The 18,816-nt window shown below is 47.3% G+C and overlaps 1 protein-coding gene across 4 annotated transcripts in view; it reads right to left on the bottom strand.

The window, feature by feature from the left end:
- Positions 1–1,264: 1,264 nt before the first annotated feature.
- The window catches only part of LOC126538486 (uncharacterized), a 145,687-nt gene continuing 128,135 nt past the window's right edge, over positions 1,265–18,816 (bottom strand). For all 4 annotated transcript variants that reach the window (XM_072288019.1, XM_072288017.1, XM_072288018.1 and 1 more), the window contains one exon: positions 1,265–1,449. In XM_072288019.1, the coding sequence (XP_072144120.1) occupies positions 1,321–1,449 (129 nt within the window). In that variant the 3' untranslated portion in view covers positions 1,265–1,320. The remainder of the gene's footprint in view (positions 1,450–18,816) is intronic.

The raw sequence follows: 18,816 nt of genomic DNA on the forward strand, positions 1-18,816 counted from the left end.
GACAGGAAATAGCGGCTGCACGCGTGTATAATTAAGAAATACATACTGTGTATCGTGGCAATAGCCCCTTCCCACGCGTGTTATGCTTCACTACAATACTTTTGCGTATGCTTCACCAAGTAACATTTCTGTACAAAGGCGAAGCTGACTTTCGGGAGCCGGCATTATGCAACGCATTGTGCTTTCCAAGCTTCTAAGCCAATCTCGAGGACCACAAAGGCGGAGTCAGTGCCACTGTTACCGCAGCGAATTCTTTCAATAAAAAACGCGGCACCCAAGGGCAAGAAGCTTCATAGCGAACGTCGAAGCAGCTAGGCCTAGCGTTGCCGCCGTGGTGGCTACGGCTGCCAGCGGATCTGCGTGCGAGAGCGCCGGTTCGAGGCGGCGAGGTAATCAAAATGGCAGCGGTGGTGGCTTTAATGCCGTTTCGGACCTACGGTCAGGGCAAAATGTCCGGAAAGTCGGACGACGAAGTGTTCTTGCGTCCGAAATTTCAGGCGTTCTGATACATTGACCCTATGGGGTATGTGGTGGTGCCGCGAAGCCGTCCAATTATCGGGAATCTGGAAAGTCGGTCGTTGAATGTACACTGGCAACTCCTGCAGCCTACGACAGGGCGTCAAAGACGATTCATTGGGATTCCTGTCGGTTACTCAACCCAGCATTACCGCGACTTTCGACCCTTTCAATAAAATTACAGCTAATTTTCTCTGATAGAGGCACAAATTCCTTGAGTTTTCCCTGAGTTTATCCAGACTACTCAAAATCCCTGAGAATTCCCGGTTTTCCCGGTTGGTACCCACCCTGGCACTGCTTGTTGCGGTGAGAATATTTATTCAGTGACTCCTTTGAGCCGCTGACGAGGAACCGAGCATTATTAGTTGCACCGGAAATTTTGTTGAAACTGCATGCGTTGTAGCGGGATTCGACTGTACTTCGGAAGAGCGTCTATAAACCTTGGTTGATAGAGACTGGACAACATGAATATAAGCATGTAATGTGGGTTACAATCCAAATATAGGTCTAAAGTTCCATCCTAGTGCAGAATTTGGGCGACAACAAAATGGCGGCAGGTGAAAACTGTTCATTAGAGCAAACGTAACAATCTAATTTTGGGTTACAGTTTGGGCAAATAGACGAGTCGCCACGTTGCATTCTCTTCTAGTAAACTTAGTTATCATGGGTTCAAGCGACATTACTGTTGTTGCCAGGATTGGCACATATCGCACACAATATAAGAACCAGGAAGAAAAACACAGCCATGTAACGAACGAAGATTCTTATTCGTATACAAGCAGGTATTCAATAAGTCGAAACAAATCAGAAGAGGGGCCTCTGCATTGAGTTCAGCCGGGGTCGAGGCAGGTCCCCAAACATCTCGGTGCCATCGCACACGCTGCGAGCCAGGGCTTCGATGTCGGCACCAATCCTGTCATGCTCCACAGCAAACTGCACAAAAATGAACATGTGTCGGGTTCAGTTCTACAAGGTCATAACAGAGCATTCCATGAGTGTTATCTCTGTCTGTGTCGGTAGTGTAAGAACAGCAATTTATGTAACAAGCAATTTTATCAGATATTTTTAGATGTGTACTGGGTGGAGCCCCTAGTCCTGGGCCCTATGTGTGTAAGCTACCGTCTCTGCCCGTGCCACCAGCTACTTTTGACCAGTGGTGTTAGAGTCGGTCAGCTGCTCCACCGAGGAGGCTTGAGAAGGATGAGAAATTGGAGGAACGGAAGGAATGGCATAGTTCCAATGCTACAGAACAGGCTTTATCTTTATGTATAAGGCAGTGGCCTTGTCAACAATCACCTTCGCCTCCTTGAACACAGGTGAAAAGAATGCGCAACAACACTTAACAGTGCTGCAGCTACCTAAAGATCCCAGGATTACAGCTGCAGCAAAAACAGACACATCTTGCAAGATCAGTTTTCAATCGATATTGCGGACGCAGAGGAGCCCACAGAAATGTTCAAATAGTTGAACAATTCGAAAAACAAGTTTAAATAAAGAAACAATTTGATCTCACAATGCCAGCAAGACAGCGAACAAAAGTCAGCAACAGCGAGTGTCAGTGGACTGCATTATCTATTTTAATAGAAAATCTAGTTTTCTTTTATGAGAAACGTTTTTCAGTTCAATCAGCATGTTAAAAACTGCAAGCAACGAAAACATGTAACAGTAATATTGCTTACATAGTCAATCCCTGATATATCGAACTTGAAGGGGATCGCAAATTACAGTAGAACCTTGTTGATGCGATCCCGTTACGTACGATTTCCCAATGCTCACAATAGAGACCACAAAAAATAACCTGATACAGTTACACTTACTTTTTACCAGTTCATACATTCCCGAAAAAGACGATCATTCGGCACCAATTTTTAGTAGATTGTCAAACTGCGATAGTATGATACGTTTTCCAGCTGCTAAATCCTGTATAAACAAGAAAAGGTGCAAGGTGCGCGCGATCAAGAAGAGTAGCCGCATGCTGCCAGCAGCTTCTCCACAATACTCTCCTGCCCGTATCGTGTGAAAACACTTGTACACACCAAATTCCTTACAGCAGTACAAGCAAATCTCCTGGGTCATCGCACACAGCTATCACTGCCAACCCTACTGCAATAAGCACCTTCTCTTACCTAGTTCACGGTGCGTGGGCCGTAGTACTGTTGGAAGCATCCTGTACGCTTTTAACCTAAACTTGTTGCTGTTCCCTGCTGCAGGCAAGCATCATAGGCATTGCCATTCCGATGTTGCCCACTACTCGATTTTGTTTATATTTCCCATCGCAGCCTTAAAACGTTATGCAATAGAACAACAATGTGCGCATCTCGGGTCGCTTAGCCCTACCAGCTTGACGCGAATTCCGCAATGATTCGTGCCGAAGAAAGATGCTCGAAGAAGTTGTTGACCCAGGCCAAATTCAAGGAGTGAGAACGTAGCCGTAAAAACGAGCCCGCACATCTCAGGCCGCTCAAGCCCCACCAGCGAGGCTTGCGTCGGTGTCTCGAGCTCCAATGATTCGCGCAACGCTTTGCATTACGTAGCTGTCAAATACAGTTGAGTCTGTCAATTTTTCTAGTAACTTCCGATCGTACGTTTTCTTGGATTTTTTCCAAAAACGTTTGAACAATGTTCTACTGTAGTTAAATATATAAATAATTCAAAATATAAGATATGCCTACCTGATGCTTACCTGAAACTTCCCCAACTCTCAGACAGTTTGCCGGGATCGTAAAAAGCACTAATTTACCGATTTGTGAAGGCCGTGTTGCACACACAAACAACGACTTTTTTTCCTTTATCTTTCTTTTTCAGATGAATGTTGCAAGTTGCTATTGCAGCGGAGTGGTTTTCAATCACAACACTAACCTCAAAAGGCCCCTGTCGCTTGGATGTGAAACTGTTGTGTGCCTCGCGAGGGTCAAAGTGCTTGTTGTGCATTTTTATTCAGGACAAGGTAGAAGAAATCAACATAGTGTGGAAGCAAGCGAGCCCGTATTTCCGGATATACACCAGACCGCCATGACTGAATTTTTAGTGCGAATCACACGTTACCGTACCTGGCACTGTGTCTGTTACAATATGCCATTAAACAGCAGATCGTCATATGTCAACAACTAGTCGACAAGGCAGGTTTCGTTGTGTCAAGTTTCCAGATAAGTTTCCTCTTGGAACCAGTCGTTCTTGCTTCTCGACCGCCCTTAGTCCTTCAGTATAATTTTTGCATGCCGCTTGGATGCCTCGCAGTCCCTTCATTCTCGGCCCTTACACTGCCTTAGCGACTGCCAACATAACATAAGACGCTTAAGGTTGAAAGTGGCTTTCAGCTTGCAAAACATCCGAGTCCGTTCCGAATCGCGTGTAACTCCGCGAGTATGAGTAAAATGCATTCAGCGCAGACTCGCAAATCGTACTACGACGAGACTTGCACACCACTGCCGCAATGAGGGGGAAGAGGGAGGGCTTCTCACGAAGTGCGGATACGGCTTGCTGTAGTTTAGTTAAATTCTGTCAATAATGTGCAAATCCGTCACGGTGACGATTGGGATCGTATTCGTTTTGGCTGCTCAAAGAACCGCAAAATGCGATTCGTGAAAGGGAAATCCACTTTCTATACGAGAGAAACCCAGTGGCACATATATCTCCACTTCTCATCTGTTGCACGGGGCCATTCAGTGAAAAGATCAAGTGTCATTTACACTTTGTTCCGAAACACATGTATTGGATCGGGAGGCCTTTCACGTTCTGAAAGCAGAGTGGCAATCTTGCCAATAACGAACAGCCACAGTTTGCACAAGCCATCCATATGTGCCGTGAGACTGACACATACGTGCTGCTCGTTTTTCCTCCGTGGCATGTACTGCCACTAGGGGTGTGCGAATATTCGAAATTTAGAATACGAATCGAATATTTTCTTTATTCGAAGCGTATTCGATTCGAGAAATGCATATTCAGAAATTCCCGAATATTCGAAGAGGGCCGAATAATGGTAGAAACGGCGAATATTCTGACAGACGGAATAATTGAGCAAGTAACGAATTATATGCTTGCTCCGCATTCTCCTCAGAACATGTTTATTCACTGAGAACTTCGCATGACCGGCTCATTATTTGTATGCTCTGTTTCAGTCTATCTGCATGACGCCCGTGAGACACGATCAGTTTCTTTTTACCAAGCTTTATTCTATGGCTCTTTCATAACCATATATGACGTCCTTTAGGGCTCTGTAACTATATGCGATGAAATATGTAGCCCGAAAGTGTTACCTGGACAATCTTTAGGTGTTTGGAAATTAAAAAGAAAACATATGTCTGAGGAGAACGTTGCATCGCCATCGACGACTCCCGCCTTGTGTTCACGCTTTTCTCATGTAATCGCCGGCTCTTTGCTATCTGCTGCACTGCTGCTCCTTGAGACAAACGCAAAACACGCTAACTTCGCCGTTGTGCTATTTGCCACTATCTCAGTGCTGATATAGCCCTCGATCAGGTGTGTTCTCCAAGAATGGCATCAACTGCGGTTGACGAGCCACCGAGCAAGCAAGAAAAGAAAGCCGGAAGAAGTCTCCTTTGGTGGTACTACACAAAGCCCTCGCCGTCGACAGCTCGGTGCAAGTCGTACGAACATGCTCGTAAAATGCCAACGGGAATGACCACTACTATTCAAAATCACATGAAAGAGCGCCCTTTGTTGATGCAAGAGTACAAAAAAGAGGCCGCCGCAAACCCTTCGTTGAAGAATCAATCGACATCGGATGATATAGGAGGCATTCACTGAGCGCGGCCCGCCAGGCGGCGCCGGCGAGAGCATCATCCGGCCGCCATAGCCGCGGTCGTTCGGCGATCCAGCATTACAGTGGCTAGAATAGGGGAAGTGTGCGCAAGGCGCCGCCTCTCGCGTGGGCTTCTCGGATGTTCCGTCAGGTGGCGCTCGCATTCGCTTACATGTATGCAAGTATGCGGCCTGTGGGGTGGGCAACACAGCAACAAAGAAGGTCAAGCGGAAAGTCAGAGAGGCTGAATTAATCTCATGGGTGGCGGCAATGGAAAAGAAACCTGCCATGAGTAACTACTTAAGGGGAAAAAACGAAATTAGGAAAGAAACCATTTATGATAACTCAAAGGGAAGCTCATTACTTTTCGAAGCGAGATCGGGATGCCTTAGAACACGCACCTATAAAGCAAGATATAAGAAGGAAGAAGAAACATGTGCTTGCTGCGGTAAAGCTAGGGAAACGACGGAGCATATTTTATTAGAATGTGAAGACGTCTACCCAGCGGTCGATTTAGGCACCACTGGCCTCCTTGAAGCCCTTGGGTTCAGCGGGAGCAGTGGTAAAGCAAACAGGTCCGCAATAGACATCAGTAAGAGGCGATTGGAGGATTGGTGGAAGAAAAGTAGGGAAACGACAAAAGACGGAGACGTACAAAAGCACAGTTCGCAATAGGGTATCAGAAAATTTGGACGTGGTAGTTCATAGTGGGTTTTTTTTTTTTTTCCATTGGTGAGCCTAGGTAGGATATTAGGCAGCATAGTAGTAAGAGCTTGGTGGCGCAAGCCACCGCTCCGTTCCAAAGGGGACGCTCATAACATCCATCCATCCATCCATGTCGCTCGGAGGCGGCGGTCTGCTGTAGGCACTGTGGCATTCCAGCCGCGGCACTGAGGCAGCTTGGTGTTCTACACTCCTTTTTTTAGATTAGCTGCAGTCATAATGAAGCCATATCTGAGGCAGCTATGATCGCATGGCCTCCGCACTTCGCTTTGCAAAAGCCGGTCCAAAATGCATCTACAGCTGCCTATTCCGTACATGCGTCTGGTGCCGTTGATTCTACAGCGGAGGCCACGTGATCGCAGTTTCACATGTTTACTAGACTAAACACAGAACGTATTAGTGCCGAGATCTGCGTTTATTCATTCGACAAGTGACGCTGATCTGTTGAATGGCGCCATGTTTGACCTATATCCGAAACTAATTTATCACAACCGCGGCATTAGCTCCTAAATAATACTGCAAAAATGACCTTATTGTAACTACCTTCGTGCCCTCCTGCCGATCTTGCTCCTCATTAACCCGTGAGGTCTGAGTTAGTTAATCGGTTCACCTTGTGAGATGACCTGCATTACTGGAGATTCAAAATTGCTGGCATGCTGGTGTTGACTACTAATTCCTAACAAACAGGCACCATAGCACTGTCTATGAAAATAAAAAATAACTGAGATCCACACAAGCTTCTTAATATTTATCAGTTTTATTCAGCAAGTTAAGATTAGGCAAAGTGAGCATCCGCATTGTTATGTTGGTTATGTAGTGCGGCGCATCATCAGATGTTTCTTTTTTTCTCGCGTTGATATTCTTTCTTTGTTCAAAGACGATGTAAAACTGAAGTCGTGTCAAGATAAAAAACTTCACTATATTGCTTGACAGTGCTTCTTTGTGGGCATCACAACCAATGGAACGCACGTGTTGCATACAATGCAAAATATCGGTGACGCTATCTCTTTGGACCTTCTTCCAACTGAACCACATTGTGAAGCTATCCTCCAAAGCTTCCACAAATGAAAAAAGTTGTCTTGAGGGATACAGAAGCGCTCCTTTATCACAAAACTGGGTGAAAGATGAGAGAGCTTCATCTGAATTTTCAACCGATGTCAGCAGCTGTTCAAAGCAGTCCCGACATTTCGTTTTTAGTATTTTCCATCGGGCCACATAGCCAGCCAAATAAAATACCAGCCTTGCATCACTATGCTTCTCCAGATAAGGATGATCAGTGCACAAGGATGATGTTTCAAGCACGCTGGAGGCTTTGTCAATTCTTCCTGCACCAATCAAGTTGTCCACTTGGTTGGCTGCCTCAGCTGGTCCTACAAATGACACGATTGCGCCACCTGAGCAGTTGCCTGTGTCTAGAGCTTTTACTAAATTATTGAAGCTCAGACAGTTAACAGCAGTAAGGAACTGTGCTGAGGTTGGATGATCATTACATCCCGAAAACTGGCGAATTATGCCAAACAACTTCTCTATGGGATCCTGGCTCAGGCGGGAAGTTAGCAAATATTTATAACCTACTTGCTCCGTTAGGTATCTTAAAAGCTCCGACGTTCCTTGCAGGGTCACTCTTACACCCTCTGCTGTGCTTGAAGACAAAAAACCTGCTTTTGAGTGGCCTGTTTTGGCTTCCCATTCATTGATGTAAAGTAGGGAATCACTCAGCACCTGTTCTTCTGGTGAATTCGGTCTGAGGGCACTGGATGGAAGTCTTGATGTCATGATGGCAATTAACTTCTGCATAAATCCAATGAAATGTTCTGTCTGCTTCCGGTGTGCCAAGGCTTTGTCAATTTGGCTCTTATAGAAGAAGAGGCCACGTAGAACTTCAGAGCTGAAAAAATGAAAGGCATAATTAACTTTCATTTTTTCAAAATCATTAGGGTTCAGGTGGACTTCGCTTATCTTTGGCATAACTTTGAGCGTTGTGGCACATTTGTCCAGTTCATATGCTACCTTTAGTGGCTTCACGTCCACATGCCCTGCCGGTGTCTTGTAACCAGCTTTAACAAAGCCATTTCTCACACACTTCACTAAGTGTGGAAAGTCTGACAGGAAAAATAGTCGTCGGTCATCATCAGTGGGGTGGGATGTTGATGGCTTGATAGCTGTTCCTTTACCCGGTATTCCAAACTGATGCCACAGTGCCCGATTCCATGATGCTCCGTCGCATGTCACATAATCCACTCTCGGCCCAGCATTCTCAGTTAGCATCACCGCTTCCAAGACGATCTTGGAGAGTAGTGGCGCCTTGACATTGCCCTTAGAGGCAAACACACCGAGAATCTGGTGCCACGAACCTGACAGCGGTTGAAACATTACCACTAATCCGTGGTCACAAGGAATTGTTTTGTCAGATTCGAGTGTAAAGGGACCGAGGTCTACAAACCCATCAATCTTTCCACCTCCCACAACACCCAAGTTTTCAGAAAGTTTCATTTCGCCGATTATGAGCCCTCCGTGGCATTCAAAGTCACTCAATTTTTTCGTCTTGTTCAGGATGCCTGAAAGCACATGTGCATTGAACCCGAAGCTGCTCTCATACTGCCTTTTGTATTTCTTGAGGCAGCTTCGGCTGGGCAGAGCAAGTACGTATTTTTTATCTGCGGACGTGTTCGTAAAGTCGAGGACTTTTCATGTGCATGATGATGCACTCGAGTAGCCACTCTGGACTATAACGCATGCCTTTTGGGGACTTTCGTCTCCCAGCTTCAAAGCATTGCATGATAGCAGCCTTCTGTTTGGGTGGGAGCATGTCAATTCTCTTCAGGACGGCAGATTCTTCGATCTCCTCATTTTCCTGCTGCAGCTTTGAAATCACTTGGTCTAAAGTTTTGACCTTTGTCCTGAGGCGACGCACTGTTTCGGCTTTTGCCTTCATTTTCATGGCAGAGCTCGGTCTTACTTTTTGTTTCTTTTTCCTGCACCTTTGGTTAATCAAAAGCTTTCTGAGATACTTGCACTTAATACAACATTTCTCTTTGCTCCCTGAAACTCCCTTGCAACACTTGTTGTAGATGGTGTCATTCCACACTGTTAAATTCGCATTCGAAGACGCAAACGGGAACTCTTCCAAAAGTCCGGCCCCAGCGCAAACACAGATGGCGTCAACATCCTTCAGCAAAGAAGCTGGATCCCCTGAGGTTTCCAGGGCGATCGGAACCCCTCACACAAACACTTCGCACTTCACCACGGTGTCGACGACTGTGAAAAGCACCAGCTTTTGTGCATGCAGAACACTCATGTTTTTGGGCACAGCTAAACACACACTATAAGCTATCTTTAATGGTTCTTCGCTGAGAATGTGCTTTCCCCACCGGCTGGACGGAAGACGGACATTCTTATAGTCATGTGCGTCTTCATCGTCAGAAGGCACAGGTAGATCAAGGTGATCGTCATTTTGCAAAGGTGGTTGCAGCGGCCCATCCTTTCGACGCCTTTTTGATGGCACTGAGGAATGCAAGCTTGACCTCTCTTTAGGCTTTCTCTTCTTCGGAACTGCCTTGGAGAGGTACTTTGGTACATTTGGAAATATCGTCGGTACGGCGCCCGGCAGAAGTAGTGGCCTGCTTCAGTCCAAGAGCACTGTTTGGCCGTCAATTGAGTGTTCAAAGTGTTGTGAGATGAACTGCTGATCGAAATGCAGCTCACATACGGCTGCGTTGCATTCAAGCGGCTTGTCTGCTCTCGGTATGTTCCTTTGCCACTTCTGAAACACGGCGTCTTCCTTCGGGACTCCGAACAATGAAAACTTGTTCTTGCATGACTTGTAACCAGTCGTGCATCCGGGCACAAAACAATGGCTTTGACGGCGGCTCATTGTGCGTCATTCGCACAAACTTCGACGAAAATCTTAGCAAGCAGACTGAAAAAACTCCGACAACACGTGTAGGAAACTCGCAGTCATCCGCTGTAAAAGCGCTCAACTCAACGACGACTTGTAAACAGGATTGAGCGCCATCTGGTGGTGGCATCGCTAGGCAGCGTCAGCGACTCCCATAGTGGCCGCTCGGGGATAATCACACTTCCCCTTTCTAGCCACTGTACCAGCACATCAGGGCCAGCACACTCTCAAGTTCAACAAATGGCCACAGAGGGCGAAAAAATCGACCGCACGCCACTGCTAACAAAGCCAGCGTAGTAGCATCACTTCGGGATGCTTACGTTAGTTCCAACATCCCCCTGTAGAGGCGTCGTAATAAGCGCAATTTTATCTTACAAACTTTCTCTTACAATTACCGAAGCATTTTTGTTACATAAAAAACAGGGCAAAATTATCATTGCTAATTAGATATTGTACTCTTTGTTAGTAAGTGTATTGTTTCTTCGTCATTATAAACGCAAATAGCGTTCAGTATCATCGATCTTTCACGTGACCTCTGGCCTGGATTTTAAATTTTTACCGGTATTTTCGAGTGCACGACGGCACGGATTCATTCGTTCGTACACTCAGACTGGCTGCTTCTTTGTTTCTAAAACTAGTTTCTTGCGCTTCGATGTCTCGCGTTATTTAACTTGGGGTGAAGTTACGTGTCTGCAAGCCGACATGTAAGCCCGGAAGTTGGGATTCGGTCGTGAGCCATTCGGAACACATCTGCATCGAAACGGGAGCTGGATTTTGCTGCGCCTGACAACGGCAATAACGGTGAGTCGTTTAACACTGCTGCTTCAATCGTTATATAACATCCGTCTCATTACCTTCCAGGCGGGCACAAGTTAACAAACTAGATCCTGCATTACATATAGGCAGTCAGGATCTCAGCTGTTTCCTAAATAAACCTTTACTTGCGAGGCTGTCGTTATACACACACAAGCAGGAAAGAAAGAGCGATATCGGAACGCGCGTCTCATTTTTCATCTTATTGTAGCCGTGGTCGTAGGTGACTGAGTAGCCTTATCAATATACATATTAAACTTTTTTTTCGAGTTCGCCGGCAACTTCTTTCGTCCACATAACCTAATAATCCTTTGGTAAAATGAAGTGAAAGTACAGAATTTAATGTATTAAACAGTTGCAAGCATGATAATTCACCCATATTTCGTACTTGTTGGTTCCAAATGTTCTTGCTGTTCAGTTTGGTTTACCGTAGGGCATCTATTTTTGCAGTTGTGAAGAGGTGCATCACGTTCTAGCATTAAACGTTGCCAGGTTCATATTCCAATGGCGGCCTGTCTCCTGTCTTGCTATACCAAGGACAGAAGGCCATCCGCCGCCACGTGGAAAAAGTTGCTATAGAGACGCCCAGAAACGTCTTTGCACTTCCCAGGGCAAGGCTGTAAGGACGGGCTGACTGGAGCAGATGATATTGTTACGGAAGGATGAAAGAAGACAGAGGACACGAAGAAGACCGTGAGACGCTGGCTGCTGAGTGTTGTTGGTGGTAGCCATCTTATCTACGCTGACTCATCTTTTGTATATATTGTAAATACAGCCTTTATATACTCCCAACATCCCCGTAACATATTGCTGGGAGGTGCAGGGTACCATGGCTGGAAATGGAGCTCCACAGTGTATGTCACATCACCGTCCGCACCATGAAAGACGGTGAGCACGCGGGATCAACGTCGTTGCCGCCTCCAACGTTAAGGTCGCCACCTACGTTGCTGTCGCCTTTGGTTGTGGTTGTGCAACCCAAGGATCCTGGAACTTTCTGTGGGACCGATGGTGCCGACGTTGAAGAGTGGGTGGCTATGTACGAACGCGTGAGTGGAATCAACAGATGGGACCCTACGCTTATGCTAGCCAACCTGTTGTTCTGGCTATGAGGCACGGCAAAGGTGTGGTACGAAAACCACGAAGAGGAGCTCACCAGCTGGGACCAAAGGAAAGAGAAGATGACAGCGTTCTTTGGCAAACCAGCCAGCCGTAATATTGCCGCCAAGCAGGAACTGGCCTCCCGTGCCCAATCCCCCACGGAGTCCTAAGTCTCGTACATCCAGGACGAGCTTACACTCTGTCGTAAAGCCGATCGCAACATAACAGAAGCTGAAAAGGTTGGGCACGTGCTTAAGGGCATTGCTGACGACGCCTTTAATCTGCTCATGCGGAAAAGCTGTTCTACAGTTGATGCCATCATTAAAGAGTGCCGACACATCTTCCAACCATTAGCCAGGCTTCCCAATATTGCTGCAACGTCGACGTGTGAAGATCAACCCGCACAGCAGCATGCGTCGCTATCAGAGGACATGGTGCGAATCGTTCAAAGGGAACTGGATGCGATGGTGCCCGCAGCTTTCTGTTCGCGTAGCCCTAATGCTACCACTGTTTCGGTTCCCCTCGTAGAAGCCATCATACGCCAGGAACTTGAAAACATTGGATTACATTTTGTCTGTGCTGTCGCCAATCCCAGAGCTAACGAACACACTTCTACTATTTTCACTCCACCCCGACGCTTCTCTCTGCGTTATTGCAACCCGGCTGAGTGGAGAACTGAGGATGACCAGCAGATGTGTTTCACCTGTCGCCGCATTGGTCATGTCGCCCGATACTGTCGCAACTCGTGGCCTCAATACCTCGGACGCCGACCAACCTGAGCCGTTACTGGAAATGCCCGCAATGTTTCGCCCACCGCCGATTCTAACAGTGTCGACAACTCTGCTAGGAACACGTGGTACAGTCGTCGCTCACCATCCCTGCGCAGACACCAGTCTCGTTCACCACAAACACGTCGCCAATCTTCCCGTTCGCCGCAAGCCCGTCGCCTTTCGTCCCCTGTGGCTTTCGGCCGCACCCTTCCGGAATACTAAGAAATGCAGCCCTCGGACGTGGTGCAAAATTGCCGACTACTGCAGCAAATCCTCTGTCTGTGCCCACAAGGAGAAGCGTAATTGACGTTAAAATAGATGGCATACCTGTCCAAGCACTTGTCAACCCTGCAGCCCACGTATCTGTGATGAGTGCTAGCCTACATAGACGTTTAAGAAAGGTCCTCACCCCAGCAGCTGCCCGAGTGCTTCGTGTGGCCGACGGCAGCGTGCTGGTTGTTCTTGGAATGTGTACTGCGCATTTAGTATAGCCGGCCACCTTACTTCTGTTCTCTTTGCTGCGATCGACAACTGCCCTCATGACGTTATCCTTGGATCTAACATTTTTATCCCATCATTCTGCTCTCATCGACAGCGCAACTGGCGTTCTTCAGTTGGAACTGCCTCAAGTCGCCGATGCTCCGAGCACTGCCCCACCGCACTTGTGTTCGCTACAAGATGTGCGTCTGGCACCCGAGCAAGTTACTTACATCACTTTGACCCCCCAGCCACAGGTTCCTGACAGTGAATGTGTGCTTCGTCCCATCATCGACGAGCTTTTGAACCGGAATAATGCTACTACGCATACGTTTGTCACGGTTACTAATAATAACGTCATTCTACCGCTTCTAAATTTGAGCCTGTGCCCTCAAGTGATTCCGGCCGGCGTGTTCTTGGCCAGCGTTTCTAGTGGTTCCGAATTTGACATTGAGAGTCTGATTGCTGAGAGTGGCTTATTAGCGCCAAATATAGCCCACAGCTGTGGTTCCTTAACGGATGACTTCGCAAACATGATTTCACCTTACCTCACCTTTGCACAGGCCATGGACATAAGTCTCCTGCTTGAATCGTACAGTGACATCTTTGATTTCGGCGACAGGCCTTTAGGCCAAACATCTGTTGTTCATCACCGTATAAACACTGGAGACATGAATCCTATTCGTCGGCATCCCTATCGTGTATTGCATGCTGAACGTTGAGTCATCCAATCGGAAGTGGACAAAATGCTCTGCAAAGGGGCCATCGAGCCATCAGCCAGCCCTTGGGCTTCGCCCGTCGTCCTTGTGAAAAAGAAAGATGGTACCTGGCGTTTTTGCGTCGATTATCGCCACTTAAACAAGATCACGCAAAAGGATGTCAACCCCCTACCACGCATTGATGACGCCTTAGACTGCTTGCACGGAGCTAAATACTACTCGTCCATCGGTCTTAGATCCGGCTACTGGCAGATTTCAGTTTATGAAATGGACCGCGAGAAGACGGCCTTCATCACGCCAGATGGTTTATATCAGTTCAAAGTCATGCCCTTTGGCCTATGCAATGCTCCTGCGACATTTGAACGTATGATGGACTGTCTTCTGCAAGGCTACAAATGGACCACCTGTCTTTGTTACCTTGACGATGTTATTGTTTTTTCTCCCACGATCGGCAGCCACATTACCCGACGCGCAGCCATTCTTGCGGTCTTCCAAAAAGCCGGTCTCCAACTGAACTCCACAAAGTGTCATGTCGGCCGCCGTCAGATTACCGAGTTGGGACACCTCGCTGACGCATCCGGTGTCCAAACAGATCCAGAAAAAGTTTGCGCCGTACGCAGTTTCCCTGTGCCACGTTCTGCTTCTGACGTGCGCTACTTTGTCGGCCTTTGTTCTTAGTTTCGCTGTTTCGTAAAAATTTCGCCGACGTTGCTCGGCCTTTGAAAGATCTTCTAAAGCAGAACACACCATTCTCATGGGGCCCGGAGGAGGCTCACGTGTTCGCTGTTCTCATCGGATTTCTGACCACCCCTCCCATGCTTGCCCACCTTGATCCATCTGCACCGACCGAAGTCCACACTGACGCAAGCGGCCATGGCATCGGCCTTGTTCTCGGCGCTGTTCTCGCCCAACAGTTGAATGGTACCTAGTGCGTGATAGCTTACGCTAGCCGCCTACTGTCAACTGCTGAGAGAAATTACTCCATCAACGAGCGGGAGTGATTGGCTTTAGTTTGGGCTGTCGCCAAATTCCGGCCATATTTGTACGGCCGCAAGTTTTCGGCCATTATAGACCACCACGCACTCTGCTGGCTGTCTTTTCTCCGGGACCCCACAGGACGACTTCATCGCTGGGCTTTGTGGGTCCAGGAATTTTCATTTATTGTCCATTACAAGACTGGACGCCTCCACACGGATGCTGACGGCCTCTCTTGTCATCCCGTGGATCCCACTGATCCGGCTGCACATGACCCGGTGACCTGTGTGATGGCTTTTACTGATATGAATGACATGCGCGCTGAACAACAACGTGACTAATTCTTACAGTTCATCATCACCGGAGTGCAATCTGGCAGCATTGACGGCATGTGCCACATGTTCGTGCTGCATGACGGCATCCTCTACCGCCGCAATATGAACCCTGACGGCCCTGAGCGCCTCCTTGTCCTTCCTCAACATCTGTGATCCATTGCTCTCGCACAACTTCATGATGCACCGACAGCAGGACACCTTAGAGTATTGCGTACCTACCACCGCATATGACGCCGGTTCTTCTGGCCGGGCCTCTACCACTCTGTGCATCGCTATGTCACAAGTTCCGAATTTGTCAGCACTGGAAGAAACCTCCCCTGCCACCTGTCAGGCGACTCCAAGTGAAGTTCCCTCTGAACCGTTCTCTCGCATAGGCCTTGACCTGCTAGGCCCTTTTCCGACATTAATAGAGGGAATAAGTGGATCACCGTCGCTACTGATTATGCAACACGCTACGTGATAACAAAGGTGTTGCCAAATAGTTGCGCAACAGACGTCGATTTTCTCCTCCACATCATTCTCCACCACGATGCACCTTGACAGTTACATACAGACCGCGGCCGAGTTGTCGACGACCTCCTCCGCTCTTGTGCCACTGAGCACAAACTGTCCACCGCCTACCACCCACAAACGAACGGTCTAACGGAACGTCTCAACCGAACAATCAAAGAGATGCTGTCAATGTACGTCTAAACAATCACCGCGACTGGGACGCCACGCTGGCCTACGTGACGTTTGCGTATAACTCGTCCCGACATGACACCGCAGGATATACACCCTTTTATCTTTTGTATGGTCGCGACCCCACATTGCCATTTTACACCATCCTCCCTACTGTGCCACGCGCTGCAACCGAGTACGCTCGTGAAGTCGTCGATAGTGCTCACATGGCACGTCAAGTCGCCCGATCTCGTTTATTAGCCTCACAGCATATACAAAAACAGTGTTATGACCGGTGCCATCGCGATGTTAACCAGGGGACCGCCGTACTGGGTTCGCGCCAGGTGCTTGGGTGCTCCTTTGGTCGCCATGTGATCGGGTTGGTCTCTCCCAGAAGCTTCTCTCTCGCTACACAGGGCCTTATGAAGTCCTACGTCAAGTTAGCGACATAAATTACGAGATTTCGCCGCTACAATTTGATGCATCCTCAAGTCCGATGCCTGTTGATGTCGTCCACGTTTCGCGGCTGAAGCCATACTTCGCTCGCAATTCTTCACCTACCATGGGCCAACACGGCACTTTGCCACTCGGGGGTCCTGTTACGGAAGGATGAAAGAAGACAAAGGACAGAGAAGATGGCGAGACGCTGGCTGCTGCGTGTTGTTGGTGGTCAGCCATCTTATCTACGCCGACTCATCAAGTGTATATATTGTAAATACAGCCTTTATATACTCCCAACATCCCCATAACAATATTTTGCGCTAATTTACCATAATTATGCTGCCTATGTTACGGTGAAGTGACTACTACTCTTAACCAGAAAACCAGTGGCTCCCACATTTCATGGAAGAGGCTTTCGGCTTGAAGCTGTGTACCACTGACCTCATACCTACTATGAGACAAGGAGACATCATTGACCACTCGAAAAGGTTTAAGTATGTTTCGTACTGCAGCATGCACCATTCGTAACTTGTCGTACTGGGAAGTAGTGGTGGTGAGTCAAGTAACAGCAGCGGCAACATCAGAAAGAACGTAGAAGGAGAATCAGAAATGATCGAAATCAAAGAAGAAATAATAAAATGAAAACTCAGTGATGATGTGTAAAGAAACAAAGGACACATGGGAATAATGTGAAAATAAATATGACAATACCTTGCATAAAACATGTGTAAAGTGTGTATAAATATTTTACCAATGTATCACCCAAATGCTATTCACATTAAATTAAATTAAATTATGGGGTTTTACGTGCCAAAACCACTTTCTGATTATGAGGCACGCCGTAGTGGGGGACTCCGGAAATTTCGACCACCTGGGGTTCTTTAACGTGCACCTAAATCTAAGTACACGGGTGTTTTCGCATTTCGCCCCCATCGAAATGCGGCCGCCGTGGCCGGGATTCGATCCCGCGACCTCGTGCTCAGCAGCCTAACGCTATTCACATTGACAGTGATAACTGACACCAGTCAATTGTCATAATTTAAAAAAAACTTACATTTACCCGATAAGATCATGCTTTCTTTACTGTCGATCCTTTCAGAATGGCGGACTTTAGTGTTCGTGTAGCGATCAAATTAAGTAAGACTGGTCAATTACCTTTTGATTTACTCGCTTAATGCCAATGTTGCAATAATAGTATGGGAACAGGTCACCGCAGGAGGCAAAAGCAATTTATGCAGCTTTAAAAATGCCATCTATCATGACTATACTAATTGAAAAAAATTGACCTTTTCACATTCTGACAGACAGCTTGTTCCATAACATGTATACGGAGATTGCTAGTTGAAATGTTTTGCTGTGCAGGGCTTGCCCTGAACCTTAGTTTTCAAGGGATTTAGGGATTGAAATGATTTTCAAAAAGTTTAAGGGCCTCAACATTTTTTTTAAATTTTTAGTGATTTGGCTGTCATTACCGCGCTTGTATGTCCTAGCATTCTCACAGCACATCACAGTGCCCTTAAGGGGAGACCCGGGTCTTTCAGACCGAAAATCGGCCCAAATTCGAATTTTCAATTTTTATTCTTCCTGCTCCTGACGCGTTTCTGCGCCAACCTCCGAAATTTGGTTACAAAATACCACATAGTTTTTCCGTTATTGTGATCTAAAGATGAGAATACCGAAGGGTTGTCTTTTAAATTGGGGACAAATCGCACCCAATTTTTGTCGCGCATAACTCGATAACTACGTGCTCTGCCAGCGCCATTTTGGTATCATTCAAAAGCTCACATTTCTGGCTTTCTTTATTCGTAGGTCGGCAACACTACTGGCGCTGCAGTCACGGAAAAAACAACAAAGAAATTTGCGCCGCACACTGCTAATGGCCAGTTTGAGCATGTGACCAAGATGGCGAGTCATGATTGGCTCCAAGGACCACGAGCTCTCAAATGATGAAAACAGCCACTATTTTGTCTTAGTCTCGCGACTGCGACACTGGATATGCTTGAGGTCCGACAAAGTTTCATTCCGTGAATCGTTACTGGCGGAAATGTGCAAGACGCAATAAACTTCCGAAAGCGATTCCGTCGTCGCAGTCGGCACAGGATACCCGACAGCTGAAGTACCGCTGCTGAACGTCGACGCCTTAACTGCTTTGCCGGATCACGCATATCCACACGCCGGCTACAATTGAACACGGCTGTCATAATGAAAGAGGAAGTGTATAAGAGCACATGAGAAAGCTACATTCGACAAGATTGCATTTACGACGGCCATGGAGCGAAAGATTTGGCATTTTATTGAAGATCCGGCCACCGATGGTGCAATAGCCTCGGTCGCGAAGCCCGCTGCTCCGTACGGTGTCATTAGACTTGCAGCAGTGAACAACCTTCTCGGTGTTTTCTCATGCAATACTTGCTTGGTGCAATACTTGCGGTGGTTTTGTGCAGCTGGTGCGGAGCGATCAGGATTGCGGTCTCACTACTAAACTGACTGTGGTTTGCAAGATCTGAGGTGAAGTTGTGTCGGGATGAAGCTCGATAGCAATTGAGGGCCCGAAAACGTGTAATCCTTTTGAAGTGAACGAACTTGCAGAGCATGCTATGACATTGACCGGCAAGGGCCAAACAGCCAT

This window comes from Dermacentor andersoni, chromosome 4 (genome assembly GCF_023375885.2).
Source record: "Dermacentor andersoni chromosome 4, qqDerAnde1_hic_scaffold, whole genome shotgun sequence".
Classification (NCBI taxonomy): Eukaryota; Metazoa; Arthropoda; class Arachnida; order Ixodida; family Ixodidae; genus Dermacentor; species Dermacentor andersoni.